Here is a 19,060-nt window from a genome sequence, read left to right on the forward strand (position 1 = left end):
TGAGTGATTTTTAAAGGAGAATAGGGATTTGCCAGTTAATGGAGCACCAAATAGAACAAATCCAAGAAGTACCATAAATAAATCAGAACAGCTTGCATTGATCTCAAGGGTAGAGCAAACAGAGCTTAACCTAATTCTCACGTCTCTGGTGTGACTCATCTGTAATGAATGTGCCTCTTGCAAGGTATCCCATAATTCACAAATATGATCCTTGCTTATCATTCATATTTAACTTTTCACAAAGTTTGGAGAAAACTGTGAGCTTGACTTGCTGCAAACATGGAAGTGTACTCACATACTTTTGTTGGGTGCCTCATAGGAGCGCACTGGCCCAAAATGAAAATTAAGCTCCATTTTGGGTTTGTGAACAGGGCAAAGGGATAATAGCTGCTCCCTTTGGAGGAAGTCTTTACCTCTCTGTGTTATGGCCACAGGCAAGTAAGATCCACTCCTGTTCCTGGACCAGAATGTAGCATCCTTTCTAATGACTTTGAGAGATCTAGTATCAACACTGTGTATAGATATGACAGGTGGCAGCCTTATTATTTTGTGCCCTATGGCACCACAGCCATTGATTTTGAGATGTTTGATATATGCTTTGGTAGAGGCAGAGTAAAGCGTGGCATTAACAAGCTTCTTTCCGTGTCATTTAATGGTCCCAATTTAGAAAGCCCACTCAAATTGTCTGCTTAAAACGTGAGAGTGAGAAACAGAGCCATAGAAAAAACTCTGTGTGGCGTGTATATATATATATATATAATTTTCTATTTTTAGTAACAAATTTATTGAAATATAGGTTGCATACCATGGAGTAGAGAAGTCAATGGTTTAGTATATTCACAAAGATCTGCATTGCCACCTCGAAAATTATATTTTTGAACTTAAGTTTTTTGAAATTTTACATGGCTAGTAGTGCTTAGTTAGTTTTACCTTCTACACTTTTATTTGTGTCAATCTTCTTCAATTCAATGTTAGAAAAGGAAATAATCAGCTAAAGGTATTTTAATACAATTATGTCTAAATTTCTTAAAAATAAAAATAAAATTTCCAGCCCAATTCAATTAAAGTCCAGAAACCAGGTTTTTAAAAATTCTAGTCTTTTTTATGCTTTTCCCCAAATCAGTTGCTGTTCAAAAAAATATGCAAATGTTGACAATTGTATGTATTTCCACAGCACAGAGTTTGCAATTAAGAAAAACATCAAACCTAGTAAAAGAAATCCAGCAAATGGAAGAACAGTTCATCTAAATATGCGTGTCATTTTCAGCTAATTTTTAGCTAATCCATATGTCCGATTGAGTAGGGACTCTGATTCCTTGGGCAGGTAACAGTTGTGTGTTTTAATGGAAATATTTAGTTGCCTTGTAGAAAAATGCTTTCTGGAGTTATTAAGCAAGGTGGATTTCAACCTAAATACCTTTTTCTCTCAGCCTTGGATCATTTTGCCCCCCTAAAAACTTATCACCTCTTCCAACATCTGACCTTTTGGGATTCTGTTAGTGGAAGAGTAAGAAGTCAGGAGGAAGTAAGACTGAATGAATCTCATACAAAAATGATGTTCAGTGGTATATCTATACAACAGAATATTAGTCAGCCACAAAAAAGAATGAAATAATGCCATTTGCAGCAACATGGATGGACCTAGAGATTGTCATACTAAGTGAAGTAAACCAGACAAAGACAAATATCATAAGATATCACCTATATGTGGAATCTAAAAAAAAAAGATAGAAATGAACTTATATACAAAACAGAAACAGACTCACAGACATAGAAAGCAAACTTACTGCTACCAAAGGCAAAAGGGGGGGTGGGGATAAAATAGGAGTTTGAGATTAACATATACACACTACATACATAAAATGGATAACCAATAAGGACATACTGTATAACACAGGGAACTCTACTCAATATTTTACAATAACTATAAGGGAAAAGAATCTGAAATATATATATATATATATATATATATATATATATATATATATATATATGTATAACTGAGTCACTTTGCTATACGTCTGAGACTAACACAGCATTGTAAATCAACTACACTCGAATAAAAGCACATTTTTTAAACGATGTTCAGGAAAACCCTTGGCCTTCAAGACAGCAGTGCAAATTTTCAAAACTAGGAGACTCTTGAAACAGTAAAAGGAGTTTAGAATAGTTCACTTTGTTAAAAGTACACTATATTGAGTTAATAGTGGTAAGACAGTTCCAGTGTTAACTGTGAGGGTGAGGTTGTCTCTGTCCCTTAAATTTACTTATGTTCTTGTTGGGTATAATTTCAGAGAAGAGAATATGGACAGAAATTTCATGCTGCTTGCATGTGACTTTAAGTTCCTGATGTTTCATGATAGAAGAAACGAACAAACTTGTTGGCTAATTCTTATGATTCTATCTCTTCTGGAGTTTCATAGCATTTGTTACCCAGGATTTCTGACGTGCTGGTGACTGCTGCACAGTAGCTTTGGTCGAGTGATTGGGCGAAATTACTAAAACATGAATGTTTAGTTAGTTAGTTAGTTTAGCAGCATGAATCCTGGTGTTTACTTGGACTATGGCAGTTACTTGGACTATGACCTCAGCATTATTGATGTTTTAAGCCAGGCAATTCTTTGTTGTGGAGACTGTCCTGTCCATTGTAGGATGTTTTGCAGGATCCCTGGCTCTACCCACTAGATATCTGTAGCACCCCTCAGGTGTAACGACCAAAAACGTCTTTAGTCATTGATGCATGTCCCTTGGGAGGGGATGGGGGCAGGATCTCTCTGGTTGCAAACGACTGGGTTATGACATTGAGGTCGACAGTGATATTTGGCTTTAAATACACAAGCAGAGAAATACTCCTACAATACTGTGTCTCATGTTACTGTCAGTCATAACACCCCATTCCATGCTTTGCATATTGTAGGAAGTAGTGAACATGTTTTTTATTTGAGAAGAAAAAGTAAAACAAAACATATGCTAAAAAAGTTGATAAGTACTCATTTAGTAAGATAAAAACAGATATTTGATGTGTCATGTACAATCTCATAGTTTATATTTACAGACAAATCAACATACAATTATTATTTTAAAAATATTACGTATGCATATTTGCCATGTAGTCAAATGAGAGGTAGAGGAAAACTGCCTTCCGGGTTTTGTTTTTTATTCTTCCACAAGAAATTCACTCTCACCTGGTCCCCTGTCATAAAATAGCAAATGGTGGTTACCATCCATAGAGCAAACAGGGATACTGCTGTTTTCAGCTGGAAGCCACCCATTCTTTTCTGCTGGGTACCATGACAGGGATGAGTTTAACATGGTGAGGCAGACATGCTTGGTGAACCCCAGAAAAGGACCATCTTTCCAATCCTTGACTCTCATATCTAGAAACATCATTTTCTTGCAGTAACAGAAATGCCATGTAATTCTTTCTTACAGAGAAGTGGTGCAAAGGAAGCAAATTCCAAGCTCAGTGATCTATCCTCAATCTTATGTCAGCTTACATAATTATTTTTCCCCAATAAAAATAAAAGGTTTGATATTTCTAACGTTCTGACAAGTTACAAGAACAATATCACTTAAATTTGGGTTTCTGAGAAGTCTGAGTTTTCATAAACTTAAATATGAGTAAGAAAGATATTTTGTTGGTGTTAAGTTTAAGCTTATCAAAGCTGCTTTGATTTTGCATGAGACAGCACTTCAGAGTAAAAGAAATATGTATAGATAATCTCTTAAAATTAAGATTTTGGTATATGTATACATTTGAATCTCTCAGCTCTATTAAAATATGTTATACCCCTCATTTCCCAAATATGTGTACCTTCTTTTAATAAGGTAAAACCTATGCAACTTTTTATTAATCCTTTCCTGCTGGTCTTTTTAGAAAGTGATTGAATGTTATATATATATAGATACTTTTGACATTTTAACTGCATGTAAAAGATGAGGTTGATCGTGGTGCTTCTCAAACATTAATACAAGGGACCTGAAGTGCTTCCTAAACACAGATTCTAAGACAGTAGGTACGGAGTAGGTCCTGAGTCCCAGGTGATACCAGTCCTACTGGTCCACTGGCTGGCTACACTTTGAGGAATAGTCTCTAGTAGCATTACCTGCCCCCATACTGTGCAGATTTAGATTGAGACAGAGTAAGAAACTGAAAAGGAAAATTATTCTTATCTATGGTGGTGAAACCATCATTATCTATGATGTCATTGCTCTTACTATAGTATCGTTTGATACTATAGTATGAAAGAATCCTGATAGGTCTACTTACTGAGTAATGTTGTAAAAATTCAACTCTCATGACTGAGCAAATTAGAAAACCCTTACAATTTCCCGAAGTATATAATTGTTCCTAGTTTCACCTGTGCCCCTATTTCCTCTCATAGATATGGTATAGCTGACTCCTGCTAGCCTGTAAAAGCTGATTGATTATTCAAGTACTGAGGACTTTTGTGGGCCACTACATTTGGTAGCTTGAAATACCAATGGTGGGAGTATTTACACCATGGAAGTCGACAAACAGTATAAATCAGAGAGTTTTATTTTTTGTGGTTTTCCGGACACAGTCAGATTTCCCAGCATACCTCACCTCTCAGTCAAGAAGAAAAATCTCTTCCTCTTATTTCCAGCGAAGGACATGATATCTTGTCTTATCATAATTTAGAGCTTCTTGTAATATTGTGTTGTGCTTCAAACTAACCACACAGCTTGATGACAAATAAGTTTATTCCCATAACAAACAGGAAACAAAGGTATTAGGAAAAATATCAGTGCCCTTTTGTGAATGCTGGTGACCAGCATCACCAACACGCGAGTATGGTTAGTCTAAACACTTTACAAGTACTTTTTCAGGAGACCTTTTTATAAGTAATCTTTCATCATTGAGAGAAGTGAGAATCAGGCCAGGTGTAACTCGAATGACACATGTACTGGATAGCCTTAGAGAATCAACACAATTCAGTAAAAGGCAAGCCAACAGCAGATATCTTCTAGAGACTTCCGTGACAAATTAGTACCCGTCATTTCATTCTGAGTCGGTGATTTCATTACCATGCACAGCTGTTTCCATCATTTGTTTATATATTTCAACCCATATTTGGGGCTTAAGTGAGATTTGTCATAAGACTTTTGTTCAAATTTGCTTGCCTAATTTTACATGCCTCTATTTAGTAAAATAGGATTAGTAGGTAATAAATACCTGATCACTATTGTTCAATTAGGGGAATTTTCTATTGGACATGTTTTTTTTTTTTTTTTTTTTTTTTTTTTTTTTTTTTTTGCGGTATGCGGGCCTCTCACTGTTGTGGCCTCCCCCGTTGCGGAGCACAGGCTCCGGACGCGCAGGCTCCGGACGCGCAGGCTCAGCGGCCATGGCTCACGGGCCCAGCCGCTCCGCGGCATATGGGATCCTCCCAGACCGGGGCACGAACCCGTATCCCCTGCATCGGCAGGCGGACTCTCAACCACTTGCGCCACCAGGGAGGCCCTGGACATGTTTTTTTATTACTGTTTGCTATTATTTGCAAGCACATTATAAATACTCTTACCTATTAAAAGTACATGCATCTATTTTTGCAAAAAATACCTTCTTAAAAAATAACTGGTTTTCTAGCATGTTGGAATGATTTAATCAGGCTGAAAAGTGAAGTTATAAAATGGTATTGAGGTCAGCCATTTTCATTATTAACAGATTGAATGATTAGGCAGGTAAATCAACATCTATTTGAAATATTAAAGATAAGCATATTTAGTAGGTTTCTGTACTTCTGTCATTGTTTTATTTTATTTTACTGTTAATATTAAACAAGTGATTTGTCACAAGACCAAATTATATTTGTCTTCATACATTTGCCCTTTCTACTCTAGTTTAAAACTGCAAGATACGTCATTTTCAACTTAAATGAACCTTAATTGTGTACAGTCTTGTATCATAGGAGGAATTATGCCACTTTTTTGTTTTTTTAAACAATATCAGAATATATCATTCCTAGGTTTCTATAAGTAACTCTCTAGTTTGATTGGTTTGATTATTCAAGTGGTTACTTTCTCAAAATTTGTAAATTTAAACTTTATGCATTCCATATAATGCACGGTTTTATTTCACATACATTCCTATAGTCTTAGAATAATTTAGATTCAGTTATTTAAATGAAATAATAATAAAAAGCTTTACATTATGAGGTTATTCTTTAGTTAGTGCTTTATTTAAAACTAATTACTTGCTACTCTGTTAGCTCTGCTTTTTAAGAAGGCATTATAATAACTTTACTCTTGAAAATGGGGATTTTCTCCTTACCCTAGTTGCCACTTTCACAGCTGTCTTTATGTTGAAATTTTTTTTTTAAGTGTAAAATTAGCTTTGTTAATTTGGTTGTCCATAAAAAATTTTGCTCCAACTTGACATCTATTCAGAGTTAATTTTTTGTGGTTAAGCATTACATTTTGAACAGTGAGTTGCATAATCATTTTATATAATGTAGGAAATATTATATATTTTAATAATATATTAATATTAATATTTTAATAAAATATTGAATATTGTATTGATATTGATATTTTAATAAAATATTAAATATTGTATTTGTATAGTATTGATTTTTAGATAATGGAATTTAGTGTTGAAACCAGCACAGATCTCAGCAAGGACCTACCGTAAAAGATATAAAATGCTTAATGCTCTTTTTTTTAAGCACATGAACACTTTCATACTGTTGTGTGTACACTAGCATTTCAGTTTATTAAATGGTCTTTGTCTTGAAAGGTGAATAGAGCTGTTATAAAAGAAGAGATAGGGCCTCCCTGGTGGCGCAGTGGTTGAGAGTCCGCCTGCCGATGCAGGGGATACGGGTTCGTGCCCCGATCTGGGAGGATCCCATGTGCCGCGGAGCGGCTGGGCCCGTGAGCCATGGCCGCTGGGCCTGCGCATCCGGAGCCTGTGCTCCGCAATGGGAGAGGCCACGACAGTGAGAGGCCCGCATACCGCAAAAAGAAAAAAAAAAAAAAAAAAAGAAGAGATAAGCCTTCCTTGCCAGAAGAATTCAGCTAGGTGAATATTAGGAAACCTATTTGTGATCTTAAAAGTCTAAGAATTAAATATGAATAAACAAAGATCATAGTTCCTTAGATGTTTAAGTCTTGCCTGTGTTTCTAACTTGAAACATTCGCTTTGAGAAGTATCCCTACTTCAATTCTGGGCAAATTTTCTCCATTATTATATGTAACATTTACTTTGAACAGAAACAAAGGTGGATTGGAATTCAAAAAATAAAGTTAGCAAATAATTTTTAAATGTTCATCTTTTCATTTATTATTTTAGATTTTGAGAAGAGAATGAAGATGAGAAAAGGAAGCTGCAGTTTTAATTTTCAGATGAATTCTGTTTGAAGTTACAATTATATGAGGTCTAATTTTACATGCTCTACATTTAGTGAATGATTTTGTAAATAATTTTCCACTGGCTGATTATAGTAATGAATATGAAGCACGTTTTTCACTGAATTTTTTCAGTGTTTCCGAAAGATTAGGAAGGAAAAAGTTTCTCTATTCAGAAAAATAATAATGTAAACATAAGCATTTAAAATGTCTTGAAAAAATCATAAAATGTCTCGAGATTTCTTTTTCTCTGAATCTAGTCATGGAGCTTTCAAATTATATATTTCAGGCTTAATTCTTTAAAATTGTTTTACTTTGTTAAGATCTTGATTGGATAGATTTCCTGGTAATTTCTCAGTTCTAGAAAGGAATTTAAAGGAACCTTTCTCAAACTGAAATTTGTAGCCCTTCAGGGAAATTACTCTGAAATGATAAATGATTCAGGGAAAGAGACAAGATAAAATTCCAAGGCAAACTGAACTAACAACGTTCCTCTTATATGTTTCTTAATGTGAGATTTTTTCTTTTACATTTTTCGTAGATAATTGTAGATTTACATGCAGTGAAGGAATTAATAGAAAGATATCCTGAATAGTCTTCACCCAGTTTTCCCCATTTATAGCATAATATCACAGCTATGAACTTGACATTGACCACTTAACACTTCTTCAGCCCAAGTATGTGCTCTTTCTTCTCACTCTCTTGGGAGAGTCATTGGCCATCTCCTTTATACTTACTAATACCATGTGTAAAGGCATTAACGTAATACTACCCCAGTGCTGACCCCATGACTACCCCTCAACCTCTCCCAGACTAATGAAAGGTTCTCTTTTCAATTACATGGACAATGTTTTTGTAAAGAGAAGGGTTAGAGAAAAGGTCAGAGAGATCAAACACTTGTGTGCTCTACAGTAGAGTAGAAATACAGTTACAAGTGAGAGATGAAAAGTGATCCATCCCACTCAAGAATTCCCTCTGAGGGCTTCCCTGGTGGCGCAGTGGTTGAGAGTCCGCCTGCCGATGCAGGGGACACAGGTTCGTGCCCTGGTCCGGGAAGATCCCACATGCCGCAGAGCAGCTGGGCCCGTGAGCCATGGCCGCTGAGCCTGTGCATCCGGAGCTTGTGCTCCACAACGGGAGAGGCCACAACAGTGAGAGGCCCACGTACTGCAAAAAAAAAAAAAAAAAAAAAAAAGAATTCCCTCTGAAATCAGCTTTACTGCTCTAGGACGTTGATGTTCTAGTCATTGCCAGAAAGAAAGTGCTAGGAAATGCGAGGTTGATGGCTGATCAGCAATGCTGATGATTGAAGGGGTCACAATGAGATACCCTTTATCATTTGTCCGTGCTCACTCTGATACAGAGCGTCTGGAGCACACTCCTCCGTGTCAGCAGATCAGAGGTTCCAAAGTGACAGGGACATTCGCACTCCTGTTCCTCTAGGCTCACATATGTCTGTTGCTCTATATATTATGACATTTGATTATCATATGCTATTACACCAACTCCTGACCACGTTATCTCGAATATCCTCTCATATGTGAGTACCGTGGGATTGCTTCTTACTCCCCACTATGTCCACACACACTAGAGTCTTGAAAGTATTTGGGCCCATTTAAAGTCAGGAGTGCCAGCAGCCGTGGTAATATCAGGGAGAACCAACAAAACATTCCAAATGGAGATTATTTGCCTTTAGAGATTGATGAGTCAAGGGTCTTATAACTGGAAACTCCAACAAGAATTATAGGCTCCTCAGGTAGTTTATTTTATTTGCTTAGTTGATATATAAATGAATTTTGAGTCTGAATCCTTTTTCTTCTTCACTGGGGCTCTACCAATTAGCTGTAACAGAGGGTTTCATAGCCAGTTAGAATGAGGCAGAAGAAAAACGAAAATGAATAAAATAAAAATGAATGTCTCACCTGTAGTATAGGAAAATGACAATATATTGTAATATCACCTGGGTTCTAGACCAGGAAGTTTTGCTTTCATGAAAAGTAAGAAACCGTATTAGGTCACATACAAGGGCAAATATCTGTCATGGATTAACTCCTTTGAGATCCCATTACTTAACTTGCACCCACCCGAAATTCTACCAGTTTTATTTAGTACACTGGATGTAGCATAAAGACGTTTTCTGCCCCTGCACAGCTGTGATGTATAAATGGACCTGTGGCAGGCAAGTACCAGAAAATGCGTATTTGGTGCTGTAAGAGGTATAAAACGTGAGCAGCAGCATGAATTGTTGAGACACAGTGAGGTTTGTTGCCCACGCTCCTGTGACTTAGGGTCGTGTTTCTCTGCCTCTCTTTGTAGCAGAAGCCACTTGCAACTTCAGTCTGACTTCAACCACAGTGTAGGCTCAGAAGACACGGTTGCCTGGCAGTCTTTTTGGAATTGGTACAAGGATGAGTATCATTATGTGTTAGAAACAGGAAAACACATCACGTGAATATGTACAGATTGGGGAGGGAGGTATAGAAAAGGAGGGTAAAGCCAACCTGTTCATGTTTCTTACAACTGAGAGAGAGAGAAAGAGAGAGAGAAGATAACATCCAGGAGTGGAGACAGCTGATAGCTGTGGTTTGCAGGGACTCCACATGTGGACATGCATGGCTGCTAGCTCTGCAGCCCAGAAGCTGCTTTGTCAGTAACTCAGAGGTGATCAGACCCGCCTACATGCACACCAAAACTAACTTAATCCTTTGTAAGTTAGAATGCTAGTCGTTTAATTTGGGGAATAAATCAAATTACCAGCTGGATGGGATACTGTGTCAACCGTTTGGCAGATTTTTATCATACAGGAAAATTCCATAAAGAAAACTAACTAGAAACACATCATGGCTTGGCAAGCATGGACTTTGAAAGTAACTATCAAATGAGATGACCAGAATGATGGGTGACGTTGAGCTTGATGCTCTTGGAGCCAGTTGTTTTCATCCTAAAACCATCCAAAGAGAGCCAGAGTCATCTTAGACATCTATTCCACAGGACACTTCTCCTGCAGAGAGCTTGACACTCGCCTTCTGGGCTCAGTGTTTACTGTCCCTCCCTACTCTGTTGACATCATCATGATGGCAGCAGCTTCTAGTTTTGCCATCACCTCTTTACCTTGAGTGAAAAGAACAATGAGTGGTATGTGTAGAGAAAAGCAAAGCAGTAGTTCCTGTTACATCAACATTGTGGATCTTTGTCTTTGAGTGATTGATGGATGAGACTCTTCCTAGAGCAGTCTGTTGAATATTCCTAATGGGAAGCTCTGAGTTATGCGTGGGTTTTTGTCTTTTAGAAGAAGGATGCTTTTCCCTGGCATGTTAGTAAAACTAAGAATAAGCAAGACATCTGAGTGCGCTGAGGTATCAGAAGGATCTCTGTAAGCCTAGCTAGGGTGGGACGCAAGCCGAGTAGGAAAATCGTTTTGACTTCTAACAAAAATGGAATGGGAGGTAGAGTTCTAATTCTAATTGCAATAACTTTACGAATGGAATCCTACAGGTTGCTACACTTTCAGTCAATCAGGGATTATGAACCTGATTTTGGTGAGGGTGGCAAGGCATGTTGACAGGTAAGCTGTGTTATAATGTAAAACAATGTATGGTATGTATTAACAAATGGGAGTTGTTTGACTGTGTTTTGTTATTTGAAACATTTTTGGCCAAGGGACAGACAAATATTCAAAGAAAAATTTGTCTTTACTTAGAGTTAACGTAATCAACTTGAAGTCACTTTCACAGGTTTTATGTATGTTTTCAAATATAGTCAGTGGACAGGCTGGGTCTCTCTGAAAACTTGATCACATTCAGAATATGTATAATTAATTCATACTTTAAGTCAAGGCAGTCATTTATTCAAGGAAAACAATCAGGTGTTTGTCACAGGTTAAACTTTTTGCATCATAACCAGACATAATCCTTTTACCTTTAAAGTTGCCTTGAAATTATTTAAAAGAGTTTATTTTTTATAGGGAAGAAATATTTAGATGTGTGCACATCTTCAGGCATTTAATATTATCTGAAAGCACCGAAGAGGTCTGTTCACTTCTAGCTGGAATCTTTTTATTACTACTGAGAGCTACACTCATTAAACCAAACGAGCATGCACTGCTTTGTTTCAGAAGTAATTCTAAAGTCCTGGTAGATAATTAAATTCCTCCGTAAATGTCTGTCAGATGCTGCCGGATAAACCCAGCCCAATTACCACTGGGAGGACTAACGTGTTAAGAATAGTAAACATGTGTACGTGAACAGCCAGCCGTACCTTTTCATGCTAAATGTGGTTCCCCACATCTCCTCTGATTAGAGGTGTGCTCTGAACAAGCCGAGACGGGGCCATGCCGAGCAATGATCTCCCGCTGGTACTTTGATGTGACTGAAGGGAAGTGCGCCCCGTTCTTTTACGGCGGATGTGGCGGCAACCGAAACAACTTTGACACAGAGGAGTACTGCATGGCCGTGTGTGGCAGCGTCAGTAAGTGGACCTTCCTCCAGCCTGGCCACCTTTTTCATCTTTCTCGCCACTGACTCTGCTCTTTGTAACAGACTGGTTTTCCAATGGTTTTCCTGGTTCTCGGGAATGGGTCTGTTGCTACCACTAACCACGTTTTTGTCAATGTCTCTAATTGCCGGGCATCTCCTCCAGGACGTTCGATCATGAGCACACATCTCCGTCTTTCTCTAATAAAGCATGGCCGTGGATGTGTTCTCGTACTAGCTGTGGTGCATCCGTCTTGCAGGCTCGAGGGACTTTTGAGTGCTTCCCTTTAAGCCAAGCTGGAGTTGCTGTTTTGTCTTCTCAGCTGTTTCTGCAAATGTATACTTACGTGTTTGTCCGTGTACCTCTGTGTTCGGGCCTCTGCATGTGCACTCCATGTGCAAATAAGGGTTACCACCGGAAGCCTGGCTGATGATGCTTCCGTGCCACTGGCAAGACATACTGCCGTGATGAGTATCATTTCATAACACGTGACGTTTATTGTGGTGGCGAGGGAATGGGCTTGAGTTGAGCATATGCACTTCAGATGCCAAAGGATAGAAATGCCCTGGTGGCACCTGAGCTTACACAGGGACGTTTGCTGTGGTGAGTTTTCGTGTCTTATCTTGGAATGGACAGAAGAAAACTCCTCACTCCTCACAAGGCTCAGGGAATATAATTTTCCAAGAAATCTTTCCAAGAAAATCTTTTTCTCTTCCACGTTAAGCTTTTCATAACTCAGGGGGAATAAATAAATGAAGTCACGATGACTTAAATGCAAGTTGAAACTATTTCCACAGAGATAGTTCTCCAGAGGTAACACACCAAACATTTGGGACCTCTGTTCTTCTTAACAGCCTTTCACATTAAATCCCCTATCTATCTATCTATCTATCTATCTATCTATCTATCTATCTATCTATCTGCCTACCTGTCTATCTATCAACCTGCCTACCTATGTATCTATCTATTCCACTAGAAGGAAGTGTGATCTACTCAAAGAATAGTTACTCAACTTGATAAATTAAAGGTTAAACTCAATAATTACACGTTTCTCTTTTGAGAGACTCCTGCCTTTTTCCTGTTGTTCTGGTGAGAGTGACAGCCACCATTTCCTGCCTAGGATTCCCAGGGATTATATAAATTGTTTTCCAGTGTGATCATAAGATTAAGCTAAACAACAAAGGGTCTGCAATATCAACACCTTCTACTGTGAAGCACAGTTATCTAAGTGGAATCTACTGGAAAAGTTCCTGTTGGTCTCTTGGGTGAGAGATGACTCCCCTGCTACCCTGTGTGAGAACAGGTTTAGGAACTGGTAACCCCAAGGGCTTCTTTTCTGGCTCTGATGGGAAGATTGTGGCTTCCACCTCAAAAGCCTCCTTTCTTGAGTTTCAAACAAAAACGTTAATTAGGTCGGGTAACTTGGAGGACAATGGCGGATTCTGTTGCCCAGAGCCTCTTAAACAAAGGGTTTTTGTTATAATGATTCTCACTGGTTTCACTGCTGTGGGAGATTTCCTGGCAGATTTCCAACTTTTTTCTCCCTTTCCCTGGGGTGGATTTATGTTTTGACATATAAATATGTATGTGTGGGTATATATACAAATATATACATATATATAATAAGAAAGAGGGTTTTAAAAGTTATTAGCAGTGATGAATTTGCAACAAGAATTAGAAATTATCAGGAATTCCCTGGCGGTCCAGTGGTTAGCCTACAGCGCTTCCACTGCAGGGGGCGCAGGTTCAATCCCTAGTCAAGAGAACTAAGATCCTGCATACCCCGCAGTGCTGCCAAAAAAAAAAAAAAATTAAAAATTATCCTCCGCCCCCCCCCAAAAAAATCTCACTATTACCCTCACTGCACACCCTCTCCATTTGATTAGTTTGATTTGACTCAGACTGGGAGAAAGAGCCATGGGCACCACAGATCAGATGGAGCCTCTAGAGATGCTCTGGATGGCACACGCTTTGCCAAGAAATTTGCAAAAGATAGATGCTCCCAACAGAGGTGTAATGGACAAAGTCAGTACTTAGTTTCAGGGGAGGTGGATTATAGAATAATGTATCCAGAGAGCAAACACGGGAGGCTGAAGGCTAGTTAGAAGAGTGGACAGATGTAAGTGGAGAGTAAAAGCTTCAGTCAGTAACCAGAGCTAATGGCCAGGGCTGCCCTTGGAATGGGTGAAAAGAATAGAGATACCATGGAGACGGGACGGATGGGAATTGGTGATCCTGGCACGAAGAGGGGAGATGGGAGCAAGAAATCCTTCCACGGGGTACTGGGATGTACTCTCAGAGACAGAATATCCACAATCCAAGATGTGTTTGTGGAAAAATATCTTTTGTTTGTGTGTTTACCATGGTTCCATGCTGGGGCCCAAGCTCAGGATATTTGTTTAGTTTTTGTTTTGAATTCAATGTTTTCATTTTTATTATTTCCTTTGGTCAGTAGAATCGTGTGAGTGAGTTTCATCCATCATTCCCATGTTTCCATTTTTGTTTTTAGTTATGTTCTCTTATTTTCTCCATAGTGTCCCAAAGTTTACTCAAGACCACCCAGGAACCTCTTCCCCAAGATCCTGTTAAACGTATGTTGTCATTCAGTCAAGGGAGGGGAGGAGGGAGGAGGGAGGAGTACATTGCATGGCTGGACTGTAGCTCCAGCCTCCTCACCTTTGCATGGTTTTGTGTTTCTTGAACACCTGTCTTTTAACCAAATGTTTATTTCCATTGCCTTGCTTGTAATTATGTCTAATTTTGACAGATAGCTTCCACTGTTGGGCTAAGAGCTTTGACTAAGCTTCTTCTATTTCTGATCAGTTTCCTTTTTATTTCATGTGGTTCTATGAAATATTGTATATACAATGTTATTTTGTGTTTTATTTGGCATCAATATTTTATTTCCTAAAGCTCAGAAAATGGCACGATTTAACAAAAGCCTGTGTGTCTAAGTGACTTGTTTCCCAGAAAAATATTTAATGTGCATGCATGGTACTAACTTTATGAACCAATAACATATGCGAAGGCTTCAGTTCGGTGTGTTTCAAGACAGCTGTTATGCTTTAGGAAGTAAACGGTTGCTTTTAGAAGTCAAGACCTCTCCGTCCCCTCCCTGAATGCACACTAGTGGGACAGAAGTGCCCATCTTCTGATTTCATCATTAAGATGTAGGGAAAGAGCTTCCTATAAAGAAATATTATATCAACCTACCTTATAACATCTGTGCATTGTGTTGATTTCAGTTGGCCTGTCAGTCTAGCTTTGTTTAAAAATGTGTTGTCAAACACACAAATACTCATTTTGAAATCTGGATTATATCCCAGAATAGATTCCTCCAGCATTAGGTTAGGGATGATATATACTATGGATGCTTATGGTTGCTGAGGGAAGAGACACAATTTCAGTTGTAGCTTAGGTATAGTGAAAATTAGCATTTATCTATATCATCCTGGGGAAAACAAAAACCTAGTCCCACAAGTGATGAAGCTAACGATCTTTTCTTAAAAGAGATAAACTATAGTTGAAAGTATGGCAAGTGGGCAGACATAGGAGAACTAAGGAGAACTCTAGATTTTATACTGTGGGCTTGATAATACATTGAGCTGCATGGCGTGTTACATTTTTACAAGGCATTTTTCATAGATCATTTCTTTTTCTCAAGAATATTTTGTGGCCATTTTCCTCATTTCCTTTGTGCATACGAGAAAATGAGGCTTCAAGAGCTTGGTGGCTTGTCCCCAGCCAACAAATGTGGCAAGAACAGGTTTGAAACTTAAATGACATGTGTGGCTATGCCCTGCACTCCAAATGGCCAACTATTTCGTTCTGATATTGTTTTCCCGGTTAGAAAATTTACATTTGAGCTTCAGAAGCACATTTTAAGAATACAGAAAATCATGGGAAGTGGATGACAGATATTAAAAACATTTTTTCCTAAATGCCATGAATACAGTGTGTATCAGTAAATTAAATCTTTCCCACCCTTTTACAAAGCAGTCATTATTTTTACTTTGTTTCATTTTATATCATTTGTAAGCATGTGAAAGAATTGTCTTTTTCTATTTCTATTAATTACTGGGAATGAACATCATCATTCGATAAATTTATCTTCGTGAGGTACTGTACTTGTGTCCTCAACCTTTCAATTCAAGACAGACATTGACAATCTCTTGTAATTTTCTCTTTCCCGGTAATTTTCTCTATCTACTTGTAGTGTGTGTGGGATCATGAAACCTTTCCATTATAGGAGGGAGAGGGTGATTTTTGGCAGCTGTATTTTCTTGTCTTCCTACAGCGACTGATCAATCACAGAAAGTGAAGGGTTTTGCAATGCTAGTGCAAACAGACTAGAGAAAGCATATAATTTCTAGTTATTTATAGCCTGTGCAGCTATGCTCTCTTATTTATAGCAAAGCTGTACATCTGAATTGAAAAAGTCATAGTCATCTGGAGGTCACATGCAGATAGCAGACTGGCATTGGAGAAAATGAGCCAAACTGAGAAAAGTGAGCAAGCCCGTTTGATTAGACAGCTGGGGCTTGCCCTTGGCTGCTTCACCAACCTAGGGCTAATCGGAGGACATGTTTTTTCAAAAAGGTGGGTGGTCTTCTAGGTTTCTCAGTCTGAGTTGCTTCTGGTCAAATAATAAAGGTGAAATGAGCTAGACAAAGCCCTTCAGTTAAACTGATAATAAGATTGCTTGGTGGAGAAAATGTGTGATGGTCTACATTATAAATACAATAATTTTCCTGTCAAGACTTCTTCTTATAATTAAGCATTTCTAGATTTTAAATCTTTGTCATAAAAACCGATTTTGAGCATTGCAATTTTAAGGGACACTTGATTTTTTGGTTATGTTATCATAGGTAAGAATCTAAACTACAGGTAGAGAGGGTAGAGACGTGAGGCTAAGAGCTTTCATTTTACTCATAAATTTATGGATCTGAGTCCTTTAAAAAAATCCCTTTCCCATTTGGAATTAAAAATCTTATGAAACTTGAGTTGCTTCTGACATGAATTTTGTGTCTGCCCATTTGGGTTAGGATGATACAAAGGTTTCACATTCACTTGGCCCCGTGCAGTGTTTGTGAACATTAAAAGTACTACAGAAATATTTATTGATAAGTTTATGTTTCAAACATAAACATCATGAGAGTATGATCATTTTTTCTCCTGGTGTGCTTCCCATCAGATTGCATCTCCAAAGGCAAACAGATGCTTTTCATCTCAAAGAGCATCATGCCAATTTCAAGTCAGCCAACTGCACCAAGGGGTCTGGCCAAAGGGAATGACCAATGACTTTGACCCCTTTACCTGCAGTGAGTTGTGGCACTCTGAATAACATACTGTGTGTCCTTTGAATGGAATGTGCCACCTTAGTCCCAGAGTTGCAGTGTCCTATCATAATACCAAGGCCATCTAGTCTTTGGGCAGACTTGAACCATTGTGCTTAACTATACTTGTTCTTCTGATTGTGAAAGAGTGAATATTAGTTCCTGTTAACACATTCTCTGATACTAATAGAACTCTGATATTTTTATGTAACTGCCAAGCATTATTAAAAACAATTAAAAGATGCGGTGGTGCATTAAATTACATGTCACATCAGTGCCAATACAATCTATTGTATTGACAAGTATGAGAAGCCACATCTTTTGTATCCAGAAATTGTCAGGATAAAAAGAATGTTTTTTTTTTCCCACCAAGCTACCATAGTGAAAAACCCTAAGATTGAAAAGAATTGATTTGCTCAGCAAACCAGCATTTAACAAAAAAGAAAAAAAAAGTTCATTTACTAAGAACAGTAAAAACTGCTCATTATATATATGCTCTGTTCTTTAGCTACAGTATTTCCAAAGAAGAGTAACCAGATAGTTTAATAAAAGAGTCGACAAAAATTTCCTGTAAAAGACCAAGGAGTCAATTTTTTAGTTTCCACAGGCCAAATGGCCTCTGTTATAAGTACTCAACTCGTCAGTTGTAGTGTGAAAGCAGCCTCAGACAACAGGTAAATGAATAGATACAGCTGTGTTCCAATAAAATATTATTTACCAAAAGAGACAAGCAGGCCAACCCCTGGTTTAATAAAGCTGTTACTTTTGAGCTTGGGACATGCTGGTACTAAGCTAGGTATTTCAAGGAACACCAGCAAACTAAACCAGATACCCTACTTTCAATAACTTGACAGTTTTATCAATGTGATGAGACTCAAGTATGTGCTGGAATTAAATAACAACATAAACTAAAATGCACAAGTGGAGGGAAGCATGGCTGTGGAAGCCTGGAGTAGAATGAAATTGGTTTTATCCTTAAGACCTCCATAGAGGTTAACAGTTCCATGTGACTTTTATGGTTACAGTTTCTATGAAAGTAGACAATACTGAAGATTTTGACTTTTTGAACTCATCTGTTGAGCATCAAGTGATGGTGGCAGGTCACCCCTTTATGATCCGCCATTAATGAAATAGAGCATAGCTCTGACAAATTGACAAAAAACAATAACTGAAGGTTAAGACATCCTAGATGTCAAGGATTGTCTCTATGGCCTCACATATGGTTTTAAGATTCAGACTTGAAGTTGCTCTTACGTTTTGGTGCATTGTGCTAAATAGGATATAGACATTAATAAAAATAACACCAGCATTCATTCATTCATGCTCATTTCACATATTCAACAAAATCCCCACATCAGTACATGTCCATAAGACATAAAAAAGAAATGTAGCTTGGCTAGAGTAAATGCAGCATAGATTACATTCTTATTACCTTATGTCCACACGATGCATTGATAGTCTGCCAACTATGACTGCACTGGCTATAAAATAAGTGTGTTACAAGGGCATGTCAGGGGAACGTGCCTTTGTTCTTTTTTTTGTAGAGTCTGGTACCACATGTAAGGATCACAGACTATTTTCACATTATAAATGTCTCATCTAACCAGGACTTGATAGATACTTGAGTTTAGAATGCATTAGGGATCTTAGTTAGTTTGCAATTAGAGAAATGGAGAGACTATTTTTTCTTTTTTAAAGTTGGGGTGTCAGTCTATAAGCTCTGCCATGTGGAGAGATGACATTTTTGCATCCAATCTCCCTTTACAGGTTTGTATTTCCTATATATAAATTATCCTCATTACCACCCATCATATAAATCACAGCCATTTCATGTGACAGCATTGCTAGCTCTGTATAAAATAGGATTTTCAATGATGAGG

At 37.9% G+C, this 19,060-nt stretch overlaps 1 protein-coding gene across 6 annotated transcripts in view; it reads left to right on the forward strand.

The window, feature by feature from the left end:
• APP (amyloid beta precursor protein) overlaps positions 1–19,060 on the forward strand; it is a 279,498-nt gene that overhangs the window by 163,062 nt on the left and 97,376 nt on the right. For 2 of the 6 annotated variants that reach the window (XM_060098593.1, XM_060098594.1), the window contains exons 7-8: positions 11,671–11,838; positions 14,379–14,435. The exons of 2 other annotated variants lie outside the window; for them this stretch is intronic. In XM_060098593.1, the coding sequence (XP_059954576.1) occupies positions 11,671–11,838; positions 14,379–14,435 (225 nt within the window). The remainder of the gene's footprint in view (positions 1–11,670; positions 11,839–14,378; positions 14,436–19,060) is intronic. 2 more of the 6 variants (XM_060098597.1, XM_060098595.1) reach the window with 1 other exon arrangement.

The sequence above is a fragment of the Mesoplodon densirostris genome, chromosome 5, assembly GCF_025265405.1.
Source record: "Mesoplodon densirostris isolate mMesDen1 chromosome 5, mMesDen1 primary haplotype, whole genome shotgun sequence".
Lineage (NCBI taxonomy): Eukaryota > Metazoa > Chordata > Mammalia > Artiodactyla > Ziphiidae > Mesoplodon > Mesoplodon densirostris.